Raw genomic sequence first — 24216 nt, forward strand, 5'->3', positions numbered from 1 at the left:
CTATAATATTTTCATTTTGTTTACAAAGTCGAAGCGTTTTTATTAAATTATCAAATATCAAATTATTATATCATATAATCACCAAAAAGCAGAAGCATTTGCTGAATATCTAGAAAAAACTTTCAAATCAAACGAAACTAATATTGAAAAAAATTTTCCAGGCATAGAAGCTGAAAATTCGATGACTGAATTAGTCACGCCGAAAGAGTTCACCAAAGTAATTAAAATTGACATTAACCCCAGGAAGTCACCAGGCTACGATTTAATAACAGAAGAATTACTGCAAAAACTACCAAGAAAGGGAACTATAAAACTCACCAACTTGATCAATACAGCATTTAGATTAAATCATGTTCCAGACATTTGGAAGATGGCAGAAATTATGGTGATCCCAAAACCTTGGAAGTCAGCAAACGAAATAAAAGCCTATAGACCTATATCACTGCTACCAGTAATATGTAAGGTTTTTGAAAAACTTCTGTTGAAAAGAATAAAACCGATCATAGAGAGAAAAAACCTAATACCAACACACCAGTTTGGGTTTATTGACAAGCACTCAACAATTGACCAGGTCCACAGAATAACAGATGTTACCGAAAAAAGCATACGAAAGTAAAAAGGTTTGCTCAGCTATATTTTTGGACACAAACACAAGCTCTCGATAAGTTTTGACATGAAGGCCTTATTCATAAACTACAGAAAATGCTACCAAAACAACACACCGAACTATTAAAATCATACCTTACAACCAGAATGTTTAGAGTCAAACAAGAAGGAGCTTACTCTACAATAAAAAATCTAAAGCAAGTGTACCACAAGGAAGTGTACTGGGACCAATGCTTTATATACTCTACACTTATGATGTACAACAAACGGAAAATATTACGATGGCTTCATTTACTGATGATACTGCGATTATAGCTATCGAAGGCAATATTTAAGAAGCTTCACGGAAATTACAACAGTCAAGTGACAATATAAAAAATTGGACACAAGCTTGGAAAATAAGAATTAATGAAAGCAAATCAGTACATGTGCAGTTCACCTATAAACAGACCATATAGCAACAGCGTTAAATATCTCGGAATGAATCTCGATGCAAAACTTCGCTGGAAGGAACATATATGGAAGAAAGGAAGAGAACTGGAATTCAAATATAGGAAAATGTAGTGGCTAATTGCAATAAAATCACAATTATCAATACATAATAAATTGCTATTATATCAGCAAATATTGAAACCTATATGGACATATGGAGTTCAATTATGGGGATGTTCTGCAAAGAGTAGCATAAATAAAATACAAATTTTTCAGAACAAAGTCCTGAGAGGTATTGCGGGTGTACCCAAATACTGATAGGACTGATTATCTACCTTCAGATACCCACGGTCGGTCAAGAAATCAAGAGAATTGCAAGGGGGCATGAGGAAAGACTCCATTCTCACATGAATATTGAAAAATTACAACTATTGGATACCACCAGAACAGGACACGGACTGAAAAGGATCAAACCATCTGATCTTGTGTAGTATTGTGTAGTGAGCTGCATATATTAAAAAATCCAACAGTGACATGTATAAACGTTATTTCACCAGAGACTGAGATAGGGCCGAGGGGTCCTCCTAGTTATATACCTAGATTTAAGTTATCATAAAGACAAATTGTAGATTAGACGGAAACGACTAGTAACACTATATTAATTAAATAATAAAAAAAATTATTATACCGATTAAAAGAGAGTCAAGAACCTGATTTCCTCTACAGCTTCACTGACTATCTCATAGTAGTTTCTAAAATAAAGCGATAAATTCTTCAAAATATTTCTTATTTTTTCTGAACTTTTTATTATGCCTTTTTATATTCTGAAGCTGAAATTTTGTTTAAGTTTACTTGAGGTTTAGTAGCTTTATAACATAGGAGAAACTAAAGCTATAAAAAACACTACAAAAGGTGGAGTAATTTTGATATAATGTGTAAAATAGACATAAAAGTTATAAGAAAATACACACAACAATGTTTTTAAATACTGCATATGGTGTATTATAAATGGCTTCATTTCAATCAGAGCCAGTTGTTGATAACTAAAGATATATTCATTTATACTTTAGTTTTTAAAACTATTTTTCATAACGTATCTATTTCGCTGTATGTGAACTGATTCATCTGATTGTGTTTTAGTGATAACAGAGTATAAGAAAGTGGAGCTTTTGCTTCTCTAGGAAGTGCGCCTGGAAGAGAGGAAATATTGTAGTCAAGATTAAAATCCGTCTTGTTAGAACGCTTTTCTTGGCAATCCTTTTATGCCTGTATGACTGCGAAACTCGGATACTGTTGCAGTCCCCCATCTGTAAGGGTTTTTCAATTACGTTGCTTCACGCTAATTCCATATCATAAGAAGTCATTCGTTTAAAATGCGATAATGCGATAGTACACAATTGAAGAATAAATTCAGGGACGCAGATTACAATGGTTATGCCTCTCGAATGGAATGATACATGGATAGAATATGCAGCAAATATATCTGAATGAGATATGGACCAAAATCATAGAAAGCTATCTGAAAAATATTAGAGTTACAATAATCTGGGACCAGAACAACTGGGGCCGGTCGCCAACAGTGTCGTTGTTTAGCGAAAAGAAGTCTTGCTGTTGGAAGTCCCGTGGCCAACAGCATCGTTATTTAGCATGGATATACCAAGCTTTGGTTTTAGATTGATGCTGATGATAAGTTCCATTAAGACTGCAAATTATCTAACAGGATTATATTAAAAAAGTATGGAAGTTATTGATAAATAAATAACCCTTTTGCCTTTCTGTTTAAAATTATTTGTCCTATACAAATATTAATTTAATAAATACTAATATAAGTCAAATACGAATCCATCATTTGTACAGGTTTTTGAATGGCATAAAATTAGTGACACCAATATAACAAGTTCCGGGTTTGTCGAGATATTGTAAAAAAAAATTGGTCAATCGGTAAGAACTCTGGGTAAGAAATTTCTATATGTTTTTATATTTTAAAAACCAGAGTTATGTGCGTGGGGAGTGGGTAACAAAATATGTACTGAATTTAATAAATGTCATGTAAAAAAACCTATAGTCCATTCAAAATAACTGTGAATTTACATCGAATATATAGCCTATTCCTGTTTGTAAATGCGTTTTATGATCAGATCCGTATGTTTCCTTCTCATTTTGTTCTAGTTAAAAAGAGATATATTGCAGTTTGATGCGCCCAAATATGTAAGTTAGACAATGAAATTCGCCTGGTTGCCTGGGATGTCTACAAAACTCTTCAAAACATTAGTGATACTAATTGGAGGTTATAATCTGGCAAACGTTGTTTTGGCGTTTTCCTTGTTTCGATGTATTTCTAACCGCTGCATAATACTTGTGATTGCTATAATTGATAATACAGAAGCCAATAAATAGCATCAGTAAAATATTGCATATTTAATCAGTTATTTCGAACAGAAACGAGGTAATGGAGCCCCCTGTTGTCAGTAAAAAACGTTAATTGATACAATTAAATATTAAGTTGCTCCGGTTTTATTAGAAACATTTTGTCAAAGAGAAACTGTCCAGATGCGAAATGGATGACGAATTAAGATCATCTCTATATTGACTCTATTCAGAATCAAAAATATGAAACGTTTGAAGAATGTGAGTAATTTATTTTCGATATTGTGTTCTGGATATAAACATAATATAATAAAATTATTTCAGAGAAAACTGTTAGTCTGGGAAGTAATTTCGGAAAACTCAGGAATATACAGCTTTTTAGGGAGAACTGTTTCAAATTGTCACTCGGTAAATATAAATTAAATGTTTGTGTTTTTTCTAATTTCCGGTTTTTAGAAATAAGGCTGAAAAACTTCACAAAGTACAAAGTAGAGGAATTGCAGAAGAAAATGTATCACGTAAACCTTCACATTATACCTTCCCCCTACCATTATTTGTATAATCCTACAGAACTGATATGGGGGGTGGTAAGGATTTGATAATGGACATGCTAATCAAGAGGGGTATATAATGAAGAACTGCTTGGACAACCTTTGGAACACCTTCGGACTGGATGAACTACTCAGACACACAGTAAAAGAAATTAATATTAATTGGTGGACAATGGTGAATGGTATAGGACAACTGCAGAAAATTGTATTTTGATCATGTAAGATTTGTGTGCATAGATATGTGTGTAATTGTCTTGAATATACATACAATTATATTATTATTGATAATTTACAGCTTTATAACAGCTATATGACAATATGTTTGGATCTCTCTGGTAGACTGACAGTCACTATGGAATGACGTTTTATTATTGCTACCTAGGCTCCAGATTATTTAACATATTTGAAAATCCTTATAATACTCATTGGCCAGTAACCTTGTTAGATACAATGTAACAAGAGAGGGGCGTAAGACACAGAAAGCGAATCAAGAGGTTCCAGGCCAATCTTCACAGTCGTAAAACGTATTCTTCAACAATCGTCTGCAGTGCACGGAGCCTTCAAAAGTCTCAAGAACAACTGAAGAACAAGAACTCAAGGAAAGGGAGTGCACACTTGGTGTCACTTGACGCTGTGTAGTTTGTCGCCACTACCTATATCTATAATACCAGTCTATTATTTTGTAAATTAAGTTTATTTAAATAACGCAGTTTTAATTTTTCCAGTTTTTCTCTATGCAAATGAGGAGAAAAATAGCGCAACATACCACTTTTGCTCATATTTATATTAACTAGTGATCGCCCTGTGGTTCGACCGATGTATTAAGTTAATCTTGTCTCTCTCATTATAGAGTAATAGGACTAATTTAAAAATAATACAGTAAAACTTCTTTATACAATATTTTCAGTATAAGATCGGAAATATATTTAAGGCATAGCATTAATTAAAATAATGAATGTCTGCATATTAAAACATATTAAAATATATGCAGTCTATCTTCAATGCTAACACTACAAAGTACGAAGTATTATAAGTAAGATTATTTTCAAAACTGTAAAACATTAGAGCTTTAAACATAAGTATACATAATATTTCCTGTGTTATAAACATAAGTTTGGAATAAAAAATGAAGTAGTACATGTTTGTTTATTGAAACGAAATATATGAGTAAAGCAAATTTGAAAATGATATTTAAATTGGGTCTTCCAAAACTCAGGTCTACAAAGTAAGCAATCAATATAGTTGATACAAGGTTCAAATAAAAAAATGTCCTGTATCCGTATATCTTGTTGCATTAATCATTAAAAACCTTAATATTTCTAGATGCTTTAAAATGTTTACAAAATTACTGTTAATAATTCATAACTTCTTATACTTGTCCTATGTGTTCCATCGATGCAAAATATGTAGATAAATTCATTTTTATGTAGTCCTTATTTTTGTCCATATTTCTTACCTAAAAATATATATTGCAAAAATAATAAATACACCAGGCTCATTAAAGGAATAATTTGCATACATCTTCGCCTATTTACTTCACTTTTCGATTTCGCCCTTGAAGATTATTCATCCTTATTTTGTATGTTCTATAGCTTTAATTTACATACGCTTTCTACTTTGTGTTATGTTTCACATGGTAATCAACGACTCACCAATAAATGAGAAATTAAAATTCTATGCAACATTAATTTTAAGTCTCCAGATGAACAAATTTGCGTTCTTATTACCAGCAATATTCGGTTAGAATGAAACCTGAAATGAATCAAATGTTAATAGCACTAAAATTTATAGAAAAATCTTAACAATTTTTAGAATTATCTAATATAATAATGTCAATTGTCATTTCTTTGTATATATTAACAATTTTCTATAGTTTTATTGACTTATTTAGTTTGCACAGACGCTGATCTTAGAACACAAAAAATTGTATAATCATCATTGTGGTTTGATTTGAATAAATCTGCTACCAAGTCTACGCAACGACTAGAGTCTTATGGTGATGCTGCTGGGTCCTATCCAATTATTGGTTTTGATTTCAACGATCTAAAAATTTAATATCAATGTCCACAAAGTCTTCGCCAGCCTACGCAAGTCTCAAGAACATTCATATACCAAGTCAAGGAAGTACCTAGTTCATACCAGCCTATTATTTTGTATATTAAGGTTATTTAATTTCTTTTTATTATTTAATTATTACATTGGTACTAGTCGTTTTTGACTAATCAACAATTTGTCTTTATGATAACTTAAATCTAGATATATAACTAGGAGGACCCATCGGCCTTATCTCAGTCTCTGGTAAAATAGTGCTTATATATGTCACTGCTGTATTTTTTATTATATGCACCTCATTATACAATACTACATAAGATCAGATGGCTTGATTCTTTTGAGTCTGTCTCCGGCTCTAGTGGTGTCCAAAAGTTGCAATACTTTAATATTCTCATGAGAATGGGGTCTTTCCTCATGCCCCCTTGCAATTATCTTGATTTCTTGACTGACTATGGGTATCTAAAGGTCTTGAAGTAGATAGTCAGTCCTGTAGTATTTGGGTACACCCACAATACTTCTGAGGACTTTGCCCTGAAAAATATATATTTTGTTTACTTCCAATTAGCTAATACATTTTCCTATATTTCAATTCCAGTTCTTTTCTTTTCTTCTTTATATGTTCCTTCCAGTGAAGTTTTGTATCAAAATTTATACCGAGATATTTAGCGTTTTTGCTATATGGAACGATAGTATTATTTACTGTTATTGGTGGTTGTACGGTTTGATTGGAGGGGAACTGTACAAGGACAGATTTACTTTTGTAATTTTTATTTTCCAAGCTTGTTTCCAATCATTTATTTTGTCACTTGTCTGTCGTAATTTTTGAGTGGCTTCTTCCCTATTCTCTCCGACAGATATAATCGCAGTATCATCAGCAAATGTAGCCATCTAAATATTCTCCATTTGTGGTATATCACAAATGTAGAGTAGATAAAGCATTGGTCCCAGTACACCTTGTGGTATCTTTAGATTCTTATATTGCTGATTAAGCTTCTTGTTTAACTCTAAATATTCTGGCTGTAATGTACGATTTTATTAGTTCGGCATATTGTTTTGGTAACATTTTCTGTAGTTTATGAACAAGGGCCTCAAACCAAACTTTGTCAAGGGCTTGTGCTACATCTAAGAATATGGATGCATGCTATTTTACTTTCCTAGGTTTTATCTATATCCTCTGTTATTCTGTGGACCTGGTCAATTGTTGAATGCTTGTTAATAAATCCAAACCTATCAATGTTATTCAAATGAAACAGTTTTAAGTTTGCCAGTTACAATCGAGAGGAAAAATCGCGCAACATATTCCTATTGCCGATATTTATATCAATAAAACAACTCTCGTCGACCGGCCGACCAACGAAGAACCAGTGGTAAAATGGAATACAAGTAGTAATATTACTTTGCGAGTTCTCATTATAAAAGCGGTAACATCTTGAGGTGAGTTTTTTAATGCACCATCTCGGGCAATTTGCATGCAAAACTCGATATAGAGACTGGGGCCGTCTCGCAGCCGGCGGCGGTTTCTTCCCAAGTTTAGTGTTTTACCGGAGTCGGGGAACTTAAGTTGCACGAAGTGGAAGCCGCGTTGCATCGATGACTGGAATATTTTATTACCGGCCGTGATAATAAAACCGTCCTTATAATGTCAGCTAAGAGGCCTATTTCCGCTTTCTCGGCTAGATGAAACTAAAACCGGATATTTACTTGGTTTCCGAGCCGGGCCGTAAACTTTCATCTTATTCCTTTTTAACGTACCGGTTTTTGGTCGAAATCTTTCTATTAATAGAGACGGTACTTTATTTTAAAGCAGATTTTTTATTAAAATACTTTGTTTTTCCTTTCATAGAACACATGGCTTCTGGCATTGAGAACTATAGAGCAAGTGCATAGGCTTGTAAATAAAATAAATATGGACTATATATAATGTTCGGCTGCATTTCTGGACTTAATATAGTACGGCACATAACGTTGCGGGTTAAGTTAAAGAAACTCCTCTCACATCCATATTTTTAATTACTAAAGTCTTTATCCTATTATATTACTATATATTTACCATAAAACAAAACGATGAACTCACTGGATCTCATCCAAGATATTCATAAGGTTTGACCCAGTACAGTACCTCCCATATACAGTCGAGCTACCCACTAAAAAAATCACTACTGTGACAACAAATGCAGACGATCTTAACATATCACGAAGATCCAACACCAACATCAAATAACCTCAAGACACCTTGTAGCTGAAGACATGGCATATTAATGCAAATTAAACAAAATCTACCCATATAACATTCATAGAAGAATGCTTCGGCATAGAATCTCCAGTGAATATCAATAAGTATCAACTTCCCCAGCCGAGTATGCATCTGGACCGACGCCTAACCTGGAAGAAGCACATAACTGTTAAGCGAATACAACTTGGACTTAAAGTATGTAAAATGTATTGACTTATTGGGCACAAATCCTAGTTATCAATAAAAAACAAGATATTGCTGTACGAAACAATACTTAAGCCTGTTAATTATATAGAATCCAATTATGGAGTACTGCTAGCAAGTCTAGTATAGCAACCATACAACATTACCAAAACAAAGTGTTGCGTGCCATTGACTATTCTCTGTACTATGTCTCTAATGAAATGATATAATGCAATATCTCTAGAACACATAAAAAGTGTAACTCGAAATGTTTGTGTTGAGTATTTTAAAAGACAATTACAATATTTTACAGTGCATCCAATATTCTCGCTAATCAGCTAAATATACTACGCGATAATGAACTGAGTGGATAAAACTTTGTACACTATCTTATCTGATTATAGGATATATATATATATATATATATATATATATATATATATATATATATATATATATATATATATATATATATATATATATATATATTAGAATAATTATAATTTGATTAAGTAATTAATATATTTTAATGAAGTGATCTTCTACATTTTATTTATATATTGCACAACTAAGAGTAATAATTAAAAGATGTTTAATCAATGAAATCTTTTGTCCATTATTCTGATAACCCATAGCACCTCATATTGGTGTCAGTTTCTTGAAACCAAAAGCTGGACTAACAATATTCTGCAAGGATACCCTTTTAAGATGACAACAGTCCATCTCCGATTTCACTAACATCAACAAGTAAATATAAAAACGAATTCACTTCACAGTCAAATATGTTGGTGAAAATGCGAAATATTAATGTACATCTATTAAATTCAGTGCTTTTATTATATCTCTGAATAATATAAAAGTTTTCCTTTTGTATTACTTAGTTATTTAGTTAGTCAGTTTACAAAAACGCTGATCATGGAATATATAAATTGCATTTTCTACATTATTGCTTGATTTGATTAAATATGCTACCGAAGCAAACAAAACGCCCTCAGAATCTTAGTGGTAATGCTGCTCCGACATATTCTAATTATTGGTTTTGATTTCAACTATCTAAAAATTTGATGTCATTGATAAGAAAAGATGTCCAAACAAGTTTGAAACATTGAATTGAAAGACTATTTGGATATAAACCCAGACCAAACTCTAAAAACACTTTCATACAGCTTAGCAATTAACCAGCTGTTTTCATAACTGTACAAACAATGGGAAATATACTAAGTGTAACAATTATAAAAGTAAAGAAAATAGCTACCACACCAATTGACTGAAAATGCCATTTCAGCCATTTCAACATTCTGACTTTACGACCTGTAATGCAATAATGAATATTTTTTTCAAGGTTTCTCTGCTTCAGAAAAAAAAGTTTTCTGTAGCGCATTGTGACCGGCGATAAAGGTGGACTATTCATGACCATAGAGTCTGGCTAGGCATATGATAGGACCAACAAAGCTCAGTATATTAAGAGATGTTAAAATCGAATGAAACTGTTACTGCAGAATCTACATACACCAATTTAACAATTTGATCTTGTTGTAAAATATTTCACACGTTGTAATCGTTCTTTTGACACTGCATCGCCATCGCCATAATCGCCATAAGAAGGAAAATATTTTCATTAACAAGTGTTTTATACAATCTTCTCATTATATACCCACATATGCATAAAAACTCAACATTATAGAAGTTGTTAACGGTTGCTTTTATTAATTTTATTATACAGGATTTGCTGTAATACTGTGTCCCCAAGTGTTAGCAACTTATACTAATAACACGACTTCATCCTGTTATTCTTTCATTTATAAGGGTTAGAGTAATAAACATTGTCTAGCCCTAAAATTTTAAAAAGAATAAACCATAACTTTTCGAAATTTTAATGTGTATCATAGAATTCTAGCTTATCAAGATTACCATCTATTAACATTAATATTTACAACTAAAATTATTCCTTAGGCCGGCATTTAATGATGGCAAAATCATCGATCCACTACTACATATCTGATTTAACAAGTAATGTAAACTAAGTTAATAGTACCCTATTTTTAGAAGCAAAGACGAACGTTTTTAAAAATATGTAATATTATATTTTTATTAATAAAGTGTTCAATCACCGAGTTAATATTTATTGCCCTTCCCAATGTTTTCACAGAGATATCACAGATGTCTTTATGTCACGCCCTTCAAACTTATTAAATCCTTTTTGTATCATTAAAAATCGCGAATGAACATTTTGAAAAATGATACTTTCTTTTAAAAAATATTTATGATTTTATCACCCATATTTTAATAGTATTTTCTCTAAATATTCTTAATGTTTTAGGATTCACATTCCACAAACAAATATGAAAAAATAAAACATTATAGTCATTAATTCTGATAGGTAATATTAACATAAACATGCAAAAAAATTGCGTATGGAAATATCTGCATATAGTATCAATAATTTGTCGTATACGCAGCACCTTCGCCAATTTATAGCACGTATTATATTCATCCTAAAGTAACAATTCATTATAAAATGTACCAATTGAAAATCAAGATTATCATGAAAACACTAAATAGTCAATGACAATGTGTTGTCTTTTGTTATAGTCAGTTTTGAATGTAGTTTAAGGTTATAGTTTTCTGGTTTGGTATAAAAAATTATTTCTTGTGTCTGGCACGTTCACCATTTCGTAATAATAATTTATAAAATGATTGGGCTAATAAATTTGGATTTTAAATCTAAAACTTTTACTGTAATCCCTTTCATTACGATGCTCTGAATATGCAAATAATTGAAAATGCATTATTTTAAATATTATGTATTTAATTGGCAGGTAATTGAAATGTTCTAATTATACAAAAATAGCTTAATATATATACAATAGTTTCAAGCAGTAGTAATGTACATTGTTAGTAAAAATAAATACAGTATCACATAACGTATACCCTCCTAAAAGCTTTATCAAAACATTTATCAGAGAAAAATATTTGATAGTGCCTTTTATCTAGATGCAAAACATATAACACTAACCCATTATAACTTAAAATAAACTGCTAAACTTAAAAAACTATTTTATATTTTATTTTACACTTAGAAGTCTAAGATACACAATTTTCATTTTGATTCACGTTAGGTTATATTTCTTCGCCTGTGTATTTACATGAATAGGTTCCTTACAACTAGTTTCTAACACCAACAACACGACTTACGCTGAACATTAATATTATTTGATAAACATTCCACTTTATAATCATGTTCAAATTTATGTACATTAGAAATTAGTTACGTTGAAGTTTGTAATGTAGAGGGAATAAGCAAACTATGTATTTACAGATGGTTGGTATTTGAACCCTGCTTCTTATATATTAAACACTTATTTAAAAGATAATAACTAACAGAAAATATAGGAGCATTGTTACTTTATTTTATTACATAATAGGTTGAAATAGATTCGTTGTTTATTTATTAAAATATTAATTTGATATATTCATTTTGAATATAGGAGACTTTAAAATAGTGTTCGACCAAAAACAGATGTTTGTTTTTCGAAATACTGCAAGTAACATCTTTAAAAATAATATTTGAAACAACAATTATATAAATAAGTCAAGTAACCATAAAAAAATAATTTAAAAAATATATTTATGTCGATCTGAATTAGGTTTATTACGATACAGGTACCAAATATTTTAAAACTAATAAGAATTTTGGTTTTACTTGCTGTAGATAGTTATAGCAATTCCGTAAAATTAAATAGATAATCCATAGAATTATCCATAATAAATAATTTTTTTAAATAATAAATATTTTTTGTTAAATATAGACAGTTAGAAAACGAAATAATAACATATAGTTTAACACAATACATAATTATATAGCTATATAAGGCATAACTGCAGGATTGACAAAAGTTTTAAAAATATTGTAACACAATAAAACAGAAAAAGAAACACTAAATAAAATATTTTCGTGTTCTTTAAATCAACTTCGCCCAATTTCCTTAAATAACACTTCATATTATAAATTTAATTAACATAGTAATACATATTAAAACTACTACTAAAGCAATTATATTAAATGAACTGAAAGAAATACTATTGCTAGTTCAACAGATAATATACAATTTATAAAATAAGGGTTTATTAATGAAATAAAATAAGAGAATTTTCAGACTAACAATAATGATTAAAATGTTTATGAATTCATCACTTTTAGTCATTATAAAATCAAAATAAAATGTTAACTCTCAAGTAACCAACACATATTATATAAAATTAATCTAAACATAATTACTGAAACTGTATCGGTCGGTATTTTAAAATTTAACAGGAGAATATCAAGCATCTGCTCTGGTTTAGTAATAGAGATGTTAAACTTTATATACCAATATTTTCAAGCACGATGTTTCATGGCCGTACTCCCAACCTGTCAAGTCAATATGTTATTTGGTATCCGAATGTCAACCCTTCATATAGGGAAATTTTTTATTTAAGAATAAGAAAAATTATGAAGGGCAAGTAGCAATTTCTTTAAAGAAATATAGCAAACTATAACATAAAAATAGAGCTCAGCAAAATTTATAGCATGTATTATTATTTTGTTAAAAATCTAATAACGATATAATATAGAGCAACTTATTATTCAAGAACAATATTATTATTCAAAAATAATATTAAAATAGAGCTGAGCAAAATGTATGCTATTTATACTGTTATTATTTCGTTATCAATCTAATAATATTGTTGATGAAGACCATTGGTGTAACAGGTTGAAGAATTTGAATAATTCATTACCTCAATTATATTTTTATTTCAAATCATTTTTGGGGTTGAGCTATAACAGTTAACAAAATATTGACCTCACAAGGTAGTACAGAGGTCAAATATATTTTTAACCAGTAGTTTTTTTCGTGAAAAGGCTAGAACAACTTTATTGCCAAACATGTTATGGGATAATTTTAAAATACATAAACATTGTTAGCATTTTAAATGTTAGGTTTTTTGTCACTAGTTAATGTTGACAATAATATAAAAGAATAAAAATTGAATTTAAACAATGAAAAAACAAAGGAAAACAAATATTAATTGATTTGGATTGCTGTTAGTAATTTGATTTAATGCCAAGGTTGTTGCTTATATATATATATATATATATATATATATATATATATATATATATATATATATATATATAAACTATAAAAGATAGGATAAATAATATCGACAATTTATTGACTCTATAAGTATGATCTCGTTGATATCACTTAATTATTATATAATACACTGATATGTTGAACTAAGCTCTGGCATAATAAGTGACCACTAAATCAACGAGAACACCGCATATAGAGGGCCGTAAAGGTACGGAATCGTATCGCTATATATAAATATGAGAAAGCAATCAATCGAGAGGAAATTGAAAATAAAAAAACGGGAAAATATTTCAGGCGATCCCCGCTCCCCCCTCCCGTTTCGATTATGTTTCTGGATTGTTCCCCATCTTTCTGCAGGGGCGTCGGCGCCATCGTCGTCGTCGTCGTTCACATTAAAGCATTCCGAACGAACACATTCAACAAGATTATTTCAATAAAGCTCCTGAAGGCAATCGTTCGGAAATGATGGGTGTCGATCCCCGAACAGTTTCCCGGAAGTTTTCCGCGCTTGTCTGCAACAATAAACTGTCGTGAGGCTTTCGGTATTAAATTTTTAAAATTCCTCTTACCATTCTGGTCGCTGCTGGGACTGTAAGTCAAGTCGGCGGGTTTATCGTGAGCTACACCTGAAACAATTTTGTTTCATCAAATTTTCAAGAAAAATATTAAATATGGCAACAGTTTATAAAACACGTTCTTTAAATTCCTCATAAATATTTAACGGGATGATGGAGATCGTTGATGCTACGTTAATAATTATTTCACTGTTCCTGATCATAGATATTATTTCTGAAATGTACATACAGTACAAGGTTTTTATTAGTTCGAATAAATTAAAAGCAATATATGAGACTCTTATACTGTGTCTGTATTATTGTGCATGTATTACTCGCGTGTAGATATGAGCATACAGCTTTAATCAGGATCAAATCTAATTACCTTCGTTTGTAATCCTTTCAAGTAGGTGTTAGATATTCCACTAAAACCTAGCGGTCCACAGGGCGGCAATAAAACGTGGTGCAGCTGTCCGACCATGACAGCAGTTGGGAAGCTTCTGATTTGTGGTTAATTCTTATCGGATTAAAACGATAGGTTTGATCCGCATGATTAATTACTTAACATCGATCACTCCAATAAACCATTAATAATTTGTTTAGTTGTATGACAAATACCACTTGTCCATCCTCAGTTCACATATCAAAAGAGGGATTTGAGATGGTTATTCGAGTGGTAATTGTAAAAGTAAACGGTTTTTTAAAAGAAATGAGTCAAGCATCGAATATGAAGAAAATAGACGAGAGACTATTAGAAGAATTACCCATCCAATGATTAAAAGAAATAACCGAAGATTAACAGAACGAGTTGATGAAATCAGACCCCAAACCAAATTCTAATTCAAACAACAGTAATTTATAATCATTATATGAAGATGGAAATTTATTTGGTTTGAATACATTTGTCTGAGGAAAAATAAAAAGATTATCAAATATCTAACTCATTTTCGTAAGACAGGTGTAATATTTCATACACGATGAGTGGCTAGTGAAAATGATGATGAAACTAGTAAATGCCTAGGAATTGTTTTCAAATGATCGCATTACACTTAATAAAATTGCTAAATGATATTCGTAAGATAGGTCTAATATTTCATGGACAATGGATATTAAGACACAATGATGTTGTAACAGCAATTGAACAGGAACTATTTTCAAGTTATCACGTGTGAGTATTTATGAATATAGAGCCTGTGAGAGCATATAAAGTATCGTTATAAATAACCGTAATAAGAATAACTTTAAATTAAAAATGAACATATTGAAAAATAACGAAAACAACTTTTAAAATGTAAAAATTCTACGATTTTGTGTGGAAACCAACGTCTTTGTTAAAATAATGACCACCGTACTTTTGTAGTTAGAAATGTTGTGTTTTATTACAAATACCACCTGCCCAACCGTAATATTTACATGTATGCGTTGTGATAATTTTTTCTTGCTCAAAATATATATTGAGAAAAGTTATTTTGATTAAAATATATTCCATTATTTTATTCTAACTTTTTCCTACCTATATCGCTCCATTTCATTCCATATCGGCGTTACTGTGTTGAAAGAATTATGTTGGTTTTTGGTTAAGTCAAGCAATGCTGCATCAATTTGAACAAGTGGTAACCAAAAGGTATTATGTCTGGTGAATGCGCAGGATGCTGTATAACTTTCTGTTACAGAATAATTTTTACATTTACAGTTTTTTATAAACATTACAGTTTTTCAGTTAGGGAGAAATTAGAGGATGAATTTGTCCCTGTTATTCGCTATTGCCAGCTTTTGCAATAATGCGTTGTTCAGTTTGTTCAATTGACGTTAATAGACACCTGTATTAATATACGTACACACCTTATTGATAACACCATATGCACAGCAAGACATTATGGTCATCAGGTCTTCAGCGTCGATGTGGATGGATTCCGGACTAACCCTAAATTTTTTGCGTTTACAGTAGCTGTTTGAAACGGCTGAAGGTTAGCCATTTTCCTTTGGATCTCTCCCATTTTATATAAGCGTCCGAAAACTGTTGATCCATCAAGTGTTAAGGTGTCTGAAAGCTCTGAGAGTTTCAACTAGGTTTTCGCGTTGCAATTTATAGTGTTCGAACTATTTTAGCCCTCCTGGCCTTTCTTTATCAGCAATAACAAAATTACCAATGCTAAATCTTTGAAACCAAAACTCGCACTTAAAATAAGATAGAGCGCCATTCCCATAGGTTTCTAAAAGTGACTAGTTAACTTCGGCAGCAGATTTTTTCAAATCAAACAAGAAAATGAATGAATGTCGATGATGTAAGCTTAGAAAACAGCTATTTTATGCAGAACAATATCAAAACCATCAAGTTTAACCTTTAGGTTATATTTTCACCAATAGATATCGCTGATCAAAATACATGCAAATATCACCATTATTTAATTGTGGGAAAACGTGCTGGCAAAATTTTTATTCAAACTATTATTCCAGGAAGACAGGTGTGAAATAGTTCAAGAACTATTTAGATCATTATAGATCTACAGGTGGTTGATTAAATCAGAAACCGAAATAAATGCAAGGATCAACAAAAAAATTCATTAGAAAAATTTAAATTGATTTCTATAGATTTTTACTACCGTTGGGAAATGTAGACTGGAAAGGATCGAACTAGTCTATTTGCAAAAAAAAAATAATTGACTCTAAATAGTGATTATTTTTCAATCCAATGCACGCTTTGGTTGTTTTTTCTATTCGTGATAACAGACGGAGATATACGAAATCCTTCAACAATGGTTTATCTGGACTGGGCCTAAAGTTTTACGTGGGCTCCGAACCACGGCCCTCAGCATTAAGCCTACCGACTGGCGAATGACCAACTATAGAAATCATCCAGAAGACATCCGGTCTTACCCATCCTGGTTACTGGCGTAACTGGGATCATTTTTCTTGTCGGATTTTACACTCTTGCCTAGAACATTCACAAATTTTAAACCATCACAAACATAAATTTACGACCATGCCCCAGCAGGATTCGAACCCACGGCTATCGCAACAGTAGGAGGACCGTTCCATCGCCTTTACTACTGCGCCACCAAGTCGGCTAAACAAAATTAATACGACATTTAAGTAAATGCTAAATTAGAATATCAAAAACACCTTTAAACAACCATTTGCTGCATTTTCGCTGGAGCGAAACAAATGACGAGTGAAACGCCAACCGAAAGATTGAATGTCGCATATGAAAGATCAAATTAAATATACGAGTCCTGTCTAACGGAAAAACGCCTTCCAGACTGCAGCAGTAAAGTTTATGTCGCTGACATTGGGCGTCAGACGAAACCTTTTCGTCGAGTACGATCCCCGGGGATCCGGGAACGAAAGAACGCGACGTGTTCTATAAAAATATATTTTTTATATTTCTATATTTTTCTTCGACATAACGTAACTTATGCCAACAATTTTAAGGAACTTTTTGCCAAGAGAAAGATCAAATTATTTTAAATAATTCTGGTATTTTGGAAGTTTTATTCAAAATTGCTTGTTCACCAACAGTTAAATAGATATTCAATAACTTTTTATTCTAGGAAAGTGTAATTTATGTAAAATGAACACCATTGCTTATTATTAGCCTCGAGAATTTAAAACTTGCTAATTAAATTGATATTCATTTTATTACCATTTAAAGATAGTGGTTGATTGCATAGAAGCTGTCAAAATAATGTTTCGGTTCTTTATAAGTAGATGAAAGTAGCTAGGTATAGGCTAGAGTATTAAAATGGACTAAAAACAATTTCATTTCAATCACTCTATCTCCTCAGTTCAGTGCGAGTACGTAAAATAGTATTTTTTCATAAACAAAATTAGGGCTAAACACAGTAACAATATATTTTATTTATTGGAAATAAGTTTAATTTTATGTTTTCCAATTGACTAAATGTATGACTTGTAAAGTACAAGGTCAAGGTTGGTTAGTCCATATTCAAATACTAGTGCTTAGGTCGCAGAACATCTGCTTTTAATGTTGGTTTATATTACTTTTCCAGAATAGTAACGACAATATCAAAAGAATGAACGAGAATTTGGAATCTGGGAGAAATGGTTAAAGCCATAAAAATGGTTCGCAAGGAGAAGATGGGTATCCTAAAACCAGAAAATTTAGTAAAGTACCAAGAATGACTTTACAATGCTTAATATTGATTGATTGAATTGAACTTACTCCAGAAGACGCAGCTGCTACAATATTAGGCAAAACAAACAATGTTAGATACACAGTTGAAAAATGTTTTAGTGGAATATGTTGTGACGATGGAAAGTAAATTTTATGGATTAGGACTGATATTCGAAGATTAGCATATGTGCTGGCAGAGCGTAACAACTTGCAAAATATATTTCGTAAATCTGACATAGCAGGTAAAATATGGGTAAGACGTAAGCATTTCTAAAAAAAACATAGGGTTAAAATGTTACTTAGAAACCCTACAGGAACGTTATTTGCAGGAAAAAAAATTCAACTTTTGTACGAGATGTACGAAGAAAGTAAAGGCAAATAACAGAAAAAATATAGAAATAAGAAAACATAAAACTACAATGAAGTGATAGACAGGAATTTGATTCAGACACTAAGCTAATTGCCATAATAGGGAAAGAAGCCCTTAACTCAGTAGATACAAAATGTATGTTCTACCAGCAACTTTCTCCAAAAACAAAAGGAGAATTCTGGCTTGGACGCTTGAGGTGTGGGTTTTTGAACACATTATGACTATGCAGGATCATAATTTAATACTTGAATATGTCATTTTTGCAAGTAAAATTGTTAATTTCTGAAAATTACCAAATTTATTTGGTTTTTTACTAGATAAGCATAAAATATATTTCTAGCGTGTTCGAACTTCAAATTTATTATCTTAAATAATGTGTAAAAAAACTATTACTACAAAAACTGTCGGGATCACAAACTATAATAACAATTAAATATATATAATGTCAATAGTTGTCTATCGTATATCAATCGAAATCTTTAATTTTGTAACGCACTATATGACATAAATGGGAACAAATCGAGTAGAATCAATTTGGAAAACGAATGAACATTGTAAAGCGTATAACCATCAGACAGAAAACAGATCTATTACCGTTATCTCCCCGCAGAATTAATGGTTTTTGCTTGCATCATTAAATAAGTAATTTACGATGCAATTTTAAACTGTACTGAAAAAAACTTCATCTGACTATACTTACTTTTGATTTTGGTCGGTACAGCTGCATTGGGATGAGGTATTTCTGAAAGAAAATTAATATTTTAATGTATTTAATTATCTAATTTATTAAAATATATATAAAAAAATAATACACAAAAATTATTATTTAATGTTCTGTGTATAGGTTATGTGAAAAGTTCTTCGATTCATAAAAATATATGTTGTCTATCGAGGTTTATCAGTTATTAGTTCATATGAAGTTTCAAGTCAAACTCAACTTTTTCAAGTTTTTTACCTGGATTTTTACACTGAACGTCTTTCGTTGAAATTTTGAAACTTCTACGCCTTGGATAGGTTAACTCCTAAAGATGTTCAACAGGTGTTTTACGAAGATAAAAGTGTTACGGGGAGTGTGCTCCTTCCAAATCAACAATTAAAAAGGTGGGCACTTGAATTTGAACATGGTCGCACGTACCTTGAAGAAGATCTACATGACTAATGTTTTGCAACCGCAAACACACCACAAAACTATATATAGTATAGTGTTGTATTGGTGGATAGGTGAGTGTGATAGCTGATGCTGCGGGTATGTTGAAAGAAAAAAGGTGTGGAATATTTTAAAAGAATAATTAGGTATCATTTACTGAATGCCGATCAAAAGCAAATGCGCTAGCCTTATTCTCAGTAATATTCTCTTCAATTGGGAATACTTCAAATGGCATCCGAGCAATTTTGTGCGGATATTTGTCAGTATGTGTGTCCACATAAGGCAACAGCAGTCCCATAAATGAGAATTAGCAGTCAAACCAGTAGGTAGAAACCGTTGGATCAACTCTAAATATGTCGGTTGCCAGAAAGATTATAGTCCTATTTAATATTTTATAAAATATATTCAGTAATATGTTCCTCAATTGGTACTGCTCGAAATAGCATCCGAGCAATTTTGTGCGGATATTTGTCAGTACGTATGTCTACATAAGGCAACAGCAGTCCCATAAATGAAAATTAGCAGTCAAACTAGCAGGTAGAAGCCGTTGGATCAGCGCCAAATATGTCGGTTGCCGGAAAGATCATAGTCCTATTTAATATAAAATATACTCTAATTAGTTCCCTATGTGCTCTCTATCTATTTGAAGTTGAAGGTTTATTGTTGCTGTTTAGTTTTAAGAATATTAACTTTATAATTTTAAACAGTTATAACTCTGTTTACTGATACTAATTCATATTAAAATTCATACGGTAAGACTTGTGGTAAATACTTTACACAGAAGGGGCGATTACAGATGTATATTACTCCGACTCTCTTGATCAGCTGGGCACCAAAACTCGCGAGAGGAGGTTCAGTTTGAAGCAGAACAAATAGTTTTTTATTAGCATACCGCAAGTTTACACAAGGTGGAGTTGAATATGAGAAAATAGCGGAATTTGAATTACGATATGCTCGTTCGTTCTGATTCTCCTTATTTAGCTTCCTTAGACTTCTATTTTTCCATAAACTTGAAGAGCTTCGTTTCTAAGCTATTGGCATCCAATGAAAAAAGAGAGTGCTCCTTAGATGAATATTTTCACAGGAACAAGTGTATTGAAGTAAATGGAGATTGTGAAGAAAAATTGGACAAATTTTTAATAAAAACTCGCAGTCTTTCATTGTTAAACCGAAATTTTTTTAACCAAAATATACACTAATTAGTAATATATGTGCTTTCTATTTGCACGAAATGCCCTGTTGTTGCTGGTTGATTTTAAGCACACTAAATTTAATTCTGAATAGTTAAAACTCATTTATAAGACGCCCTCATGTAATAGAACGTATGTCTTATTATAATGAAATATTATACAAAACAATTAACTGCTATTAGAAAAAAAAATTAATTTGACAAATAAATTATTTGGGTGTCATCTGATATAAATGATGGTATGAACATATTACATCAGAAAATAGAAGTAACAAGAGCCCCTTATTTCTTCAGATATTAATTATGTCCAGAAAGTTTTAAATGTTACTAACATGATTCAACATTTCTTCAAAAAGTAATAATATTCAGTTTTTTCCAAATTGCTATAAGGACAAAAACTGCAATAGCAAGAACTGCCAATAATTCTTAAATGATTATTGTACTGTCTTTGTCTTGCTTTGCCAAAAAACATAGCTTTATTGTAGAACATGGCTTCCATATACGTAGATGCAACTACATTGAAGTTTTTCGAGAGTAACTATGCTAACATTTCAGCCCAGAGTAAATAATCTGGATTTAAGTGCGATAGAAATAGTTGATCAATGTTACCATCATTATTCGCCATTTGAAACAAATATTACAGTTATTTAATTAAAATTGTATTACTATAATTAAGTTTGTAACTGATAATGCGCCATATCGTAATACATATAATGTAACGATAATTTCAAGTATTAACAAAGAACAGTTAATAGATAAGTTTATGATTTATAGTTACTAATCTTGAGTTAAGAAAAAAAAATTTATAGTTCTTCGCAGTTTTTCTTTTTAAGAAAACAGTTTTAACTATCATGCTAATGTTGCACATTGTTAGAGTTGCGTACAATAGTTTCGGACAACAGAATAGCGCTGGCCATCTTGACTAACTTCAGCAAGTTATCGTCAAAGCTAATAGTTTAAATAAAAAGAAGATTGAGAAGCCGTAAGGACATATTAATTTCTTTGTCGGTTTCGCAACTTGATAATATATATTTGAGATAGTTATTTTTTTGGGGTATGAGTTTCTAATAAAAATAATTTGCTCTAAAGTTGCTGAAGTTTTGAAAATTATCATACTCATACTAATTTTGTTATAATGTTCAGTGATTTTGAAATATAAACTTAAAAATACTTTAATGATTATTAAAACTTAATAGAAATTAGATTTAACTAAACGCCATTAGTGAGTCTTAGATGTTATATATATTGCTACTGTAATTAATATTATATGTCATATATATTTCTGATCTAATATTGAAAATATTGTCAAAACAAATTTTGGTAAAGTAATCACATCAATTTATTCTTCTCTTTAGTCTATTGAGACAGACACAACATTAACTATAAATTGAGATTTAATTCAATAATTGTGGTCAATACCACAGCGCTATACACTTACTGTAAACATTAACTGATCCTTCCATATCTCCCAGCGAGTTTTTCGATATGCATTTGTAGATGCCGTAATCCTCCGGCGCTAGATAATTGATGGTCAACTTCATATGAACCTTGTAGTTGTCGCCGATAATTTCTGGAACGTATTTTGCACCTGGAATATGAAGAACGGCGGGTGTAAATCAAAAAAACCTTTATGAATTATTCAGGCGTGTGCAAGACTACGCCTTCGGGTGTCGGTAACCGATGTTTTTTAACTGAAATATTAAATAAAGGGTTACTGGAGTGTAGTTAAAGACAAGGACGTGTCGTGAGAAGTTTACGATGCCTCCAGGAGGGTTTTATTGCTTTTGCTCCAGGTGGAGTCATACAAGAAGGGAAAATCAATAAGTAGCATGCGAAAGAAACTCCGGCATACTTCTCGTTTTACACACAACTTTTCAAGCGAGTAGTTTACTTCATTTGCTCTGATTTATTGCTTTCGAACAACTTTCAGACTGACCGCAAACTTAACAGAATTAATATTTTGATACTTCTTAAAATTGTAGTTTGTAGTTTACTGATATGATAAAATAAAATATTTTATAGATCTAAGATTATAATAGTTTAAATGCTTTAAAGCTTAGTCTTTTGTGTCGTAACCTTGTGTTTACCAATTAATTGTAGTCTTTCTATAATCCTTATTGGGATTTGTCGGAAAACAAGTAGTAGGGTACAAACGATGGCATAATTTTCAATAAAGTGTATATGCTATTAAGCTACTATAAATTTTAAGTTTACATTGCAGCTGCGAGCAAATAATCTGGAATTAAGATCCATAGAATAGAGAAAGTTAACGATCAAATTAATCTATCAATGTTATATCCAATAATTATTAAATAATTATATAGTTCAATTAAATACTACAATTTCTTAACTGATATGTTTTTTTTGTTCTGGCCTAAAACCAGGCGTTGGAATCCATGACGCATACCTGGTCGCAGAGACTTGCCCTGGAGTGACAAGTTGGACCGGGTTATGTGGGACTGCCTCTGGGTTTACCAATGGGGATATGGTACCCGATGATCGGGCAGCCGTTATTGGGCACGAGGACCCGGCGATTCTATTGTTTCGCGTGCTTGAGTTAACACAGGACTGGATACTGTCGTATGGGGGCAAAAGTTATGATTGCAGCGACAGATGAGGTCGTTTCAGCTTGGGGAAAGAGAGGAATTTAGCGATGACGCGGTGCTAAACTCCCAACATGTCGACCAGCACACGAACAAGCGCGTTTCCAAAAAAGCTTGACCTGAGTTGTTGTTTGTGGAATGATTGAGATATCAAGTGGGAAGTCAGGTGGAGTGGAAGTGGAGTGTCAGGTTCCCTATGAATTTGATTATTTCTGACAAACCATGGAGAGTTTAAGATTCTCTTGAGGAGCTCATTTTGGAAAACTTGAAGCCGTTTGATCTGGTTGGGTGTAAGGAACTTGAAGTAGATATTAGATCCGTAGAGGAGTACGGACCGAATTCACATCTTGTAAAATAAGCATTTGATGGAGATGGAAAGTCTGCAACTGATATTTTATTATCAATATTATAATAAAAAATTTGTAATTGATATTGCGCCTCAGAGATTAACAGAAATAAGAAATTATAATTGAAACCAAATGTAAATTGATAAAATATTAACGAATAACAGTTAATTGGTAATCATGGTTTATGATTAATTGATACTGATCTTGAGTTAAGAGAAAAGAATATGGAAAAGAAAGAAATATAAGCTCTAGTTCTTCAAAGTTTTTTTAAAGAATATAGTTGTAGCAAGTTTTAAATAACATGCGAAT

The 24216-nt window shown here is 31.5% G+C and overlaps 2 protein-coding genes across 2 annotated transcripts in view; one reads left to right on the forward strand and one right to left on the reverse strand.

Moving 5' to 3' along the window:
* The window catches only part of LOC143200289 (uncharacterized), a 193403-nt gene that overhangs the window by 41590 nt on the left and 127597 nt on the right, over positions 1 to 24216 (forward strand). The gene's annotated exons all lie outside the window — the stretch shown is intronic.
* LOC143200279 (neurotrimin-like) overlaps positions 13651 to 24216 on the reverse strand; it is a 268783-nt gene continuing 258217 nt past the window's right edge. Inside the window, exons 7-10 of the mRNA XM_076410707.1 lie at positions 22396 to 22545; positions 19322 to 19363; positions 14132 to 14188; positions 13651 to 14074 (exon numbers count right to left, since the gene is read on the reverse strand). Coding sequence (XP_076266822.1) covers positions 13950 to 14074; positions 14132 to 14188; positions 19322 to 19363; positions 22396 to 22545 — 374 coding nt within the window. The 3' untranslated portion in view covers positions 13651 to 13949. The remainder of the gene's footprint in view (positions 14075 to 14131; positions 14189 to 19321; positions 19364 to 22395; positions 22546 to 24216) is intronic.

This window comes from Rhynchophorus ferrugineus, unplaced genomic scaffold (genome assembly GCF_030347505.1).
Source record: "Rhynchophorus ferrugineus isolate W39M unplaced genomic scaffold, kcgeb_rfMv2 rfM1, whole genome shotgun sequence".
Classification (NCBI taxonomy): Eukaryota; Metazoa; Arthropoda; class Insecta; order Coleoptera; family Curculionidae; genus Rhynchophorus; species Rhynchophorus ferrugineus.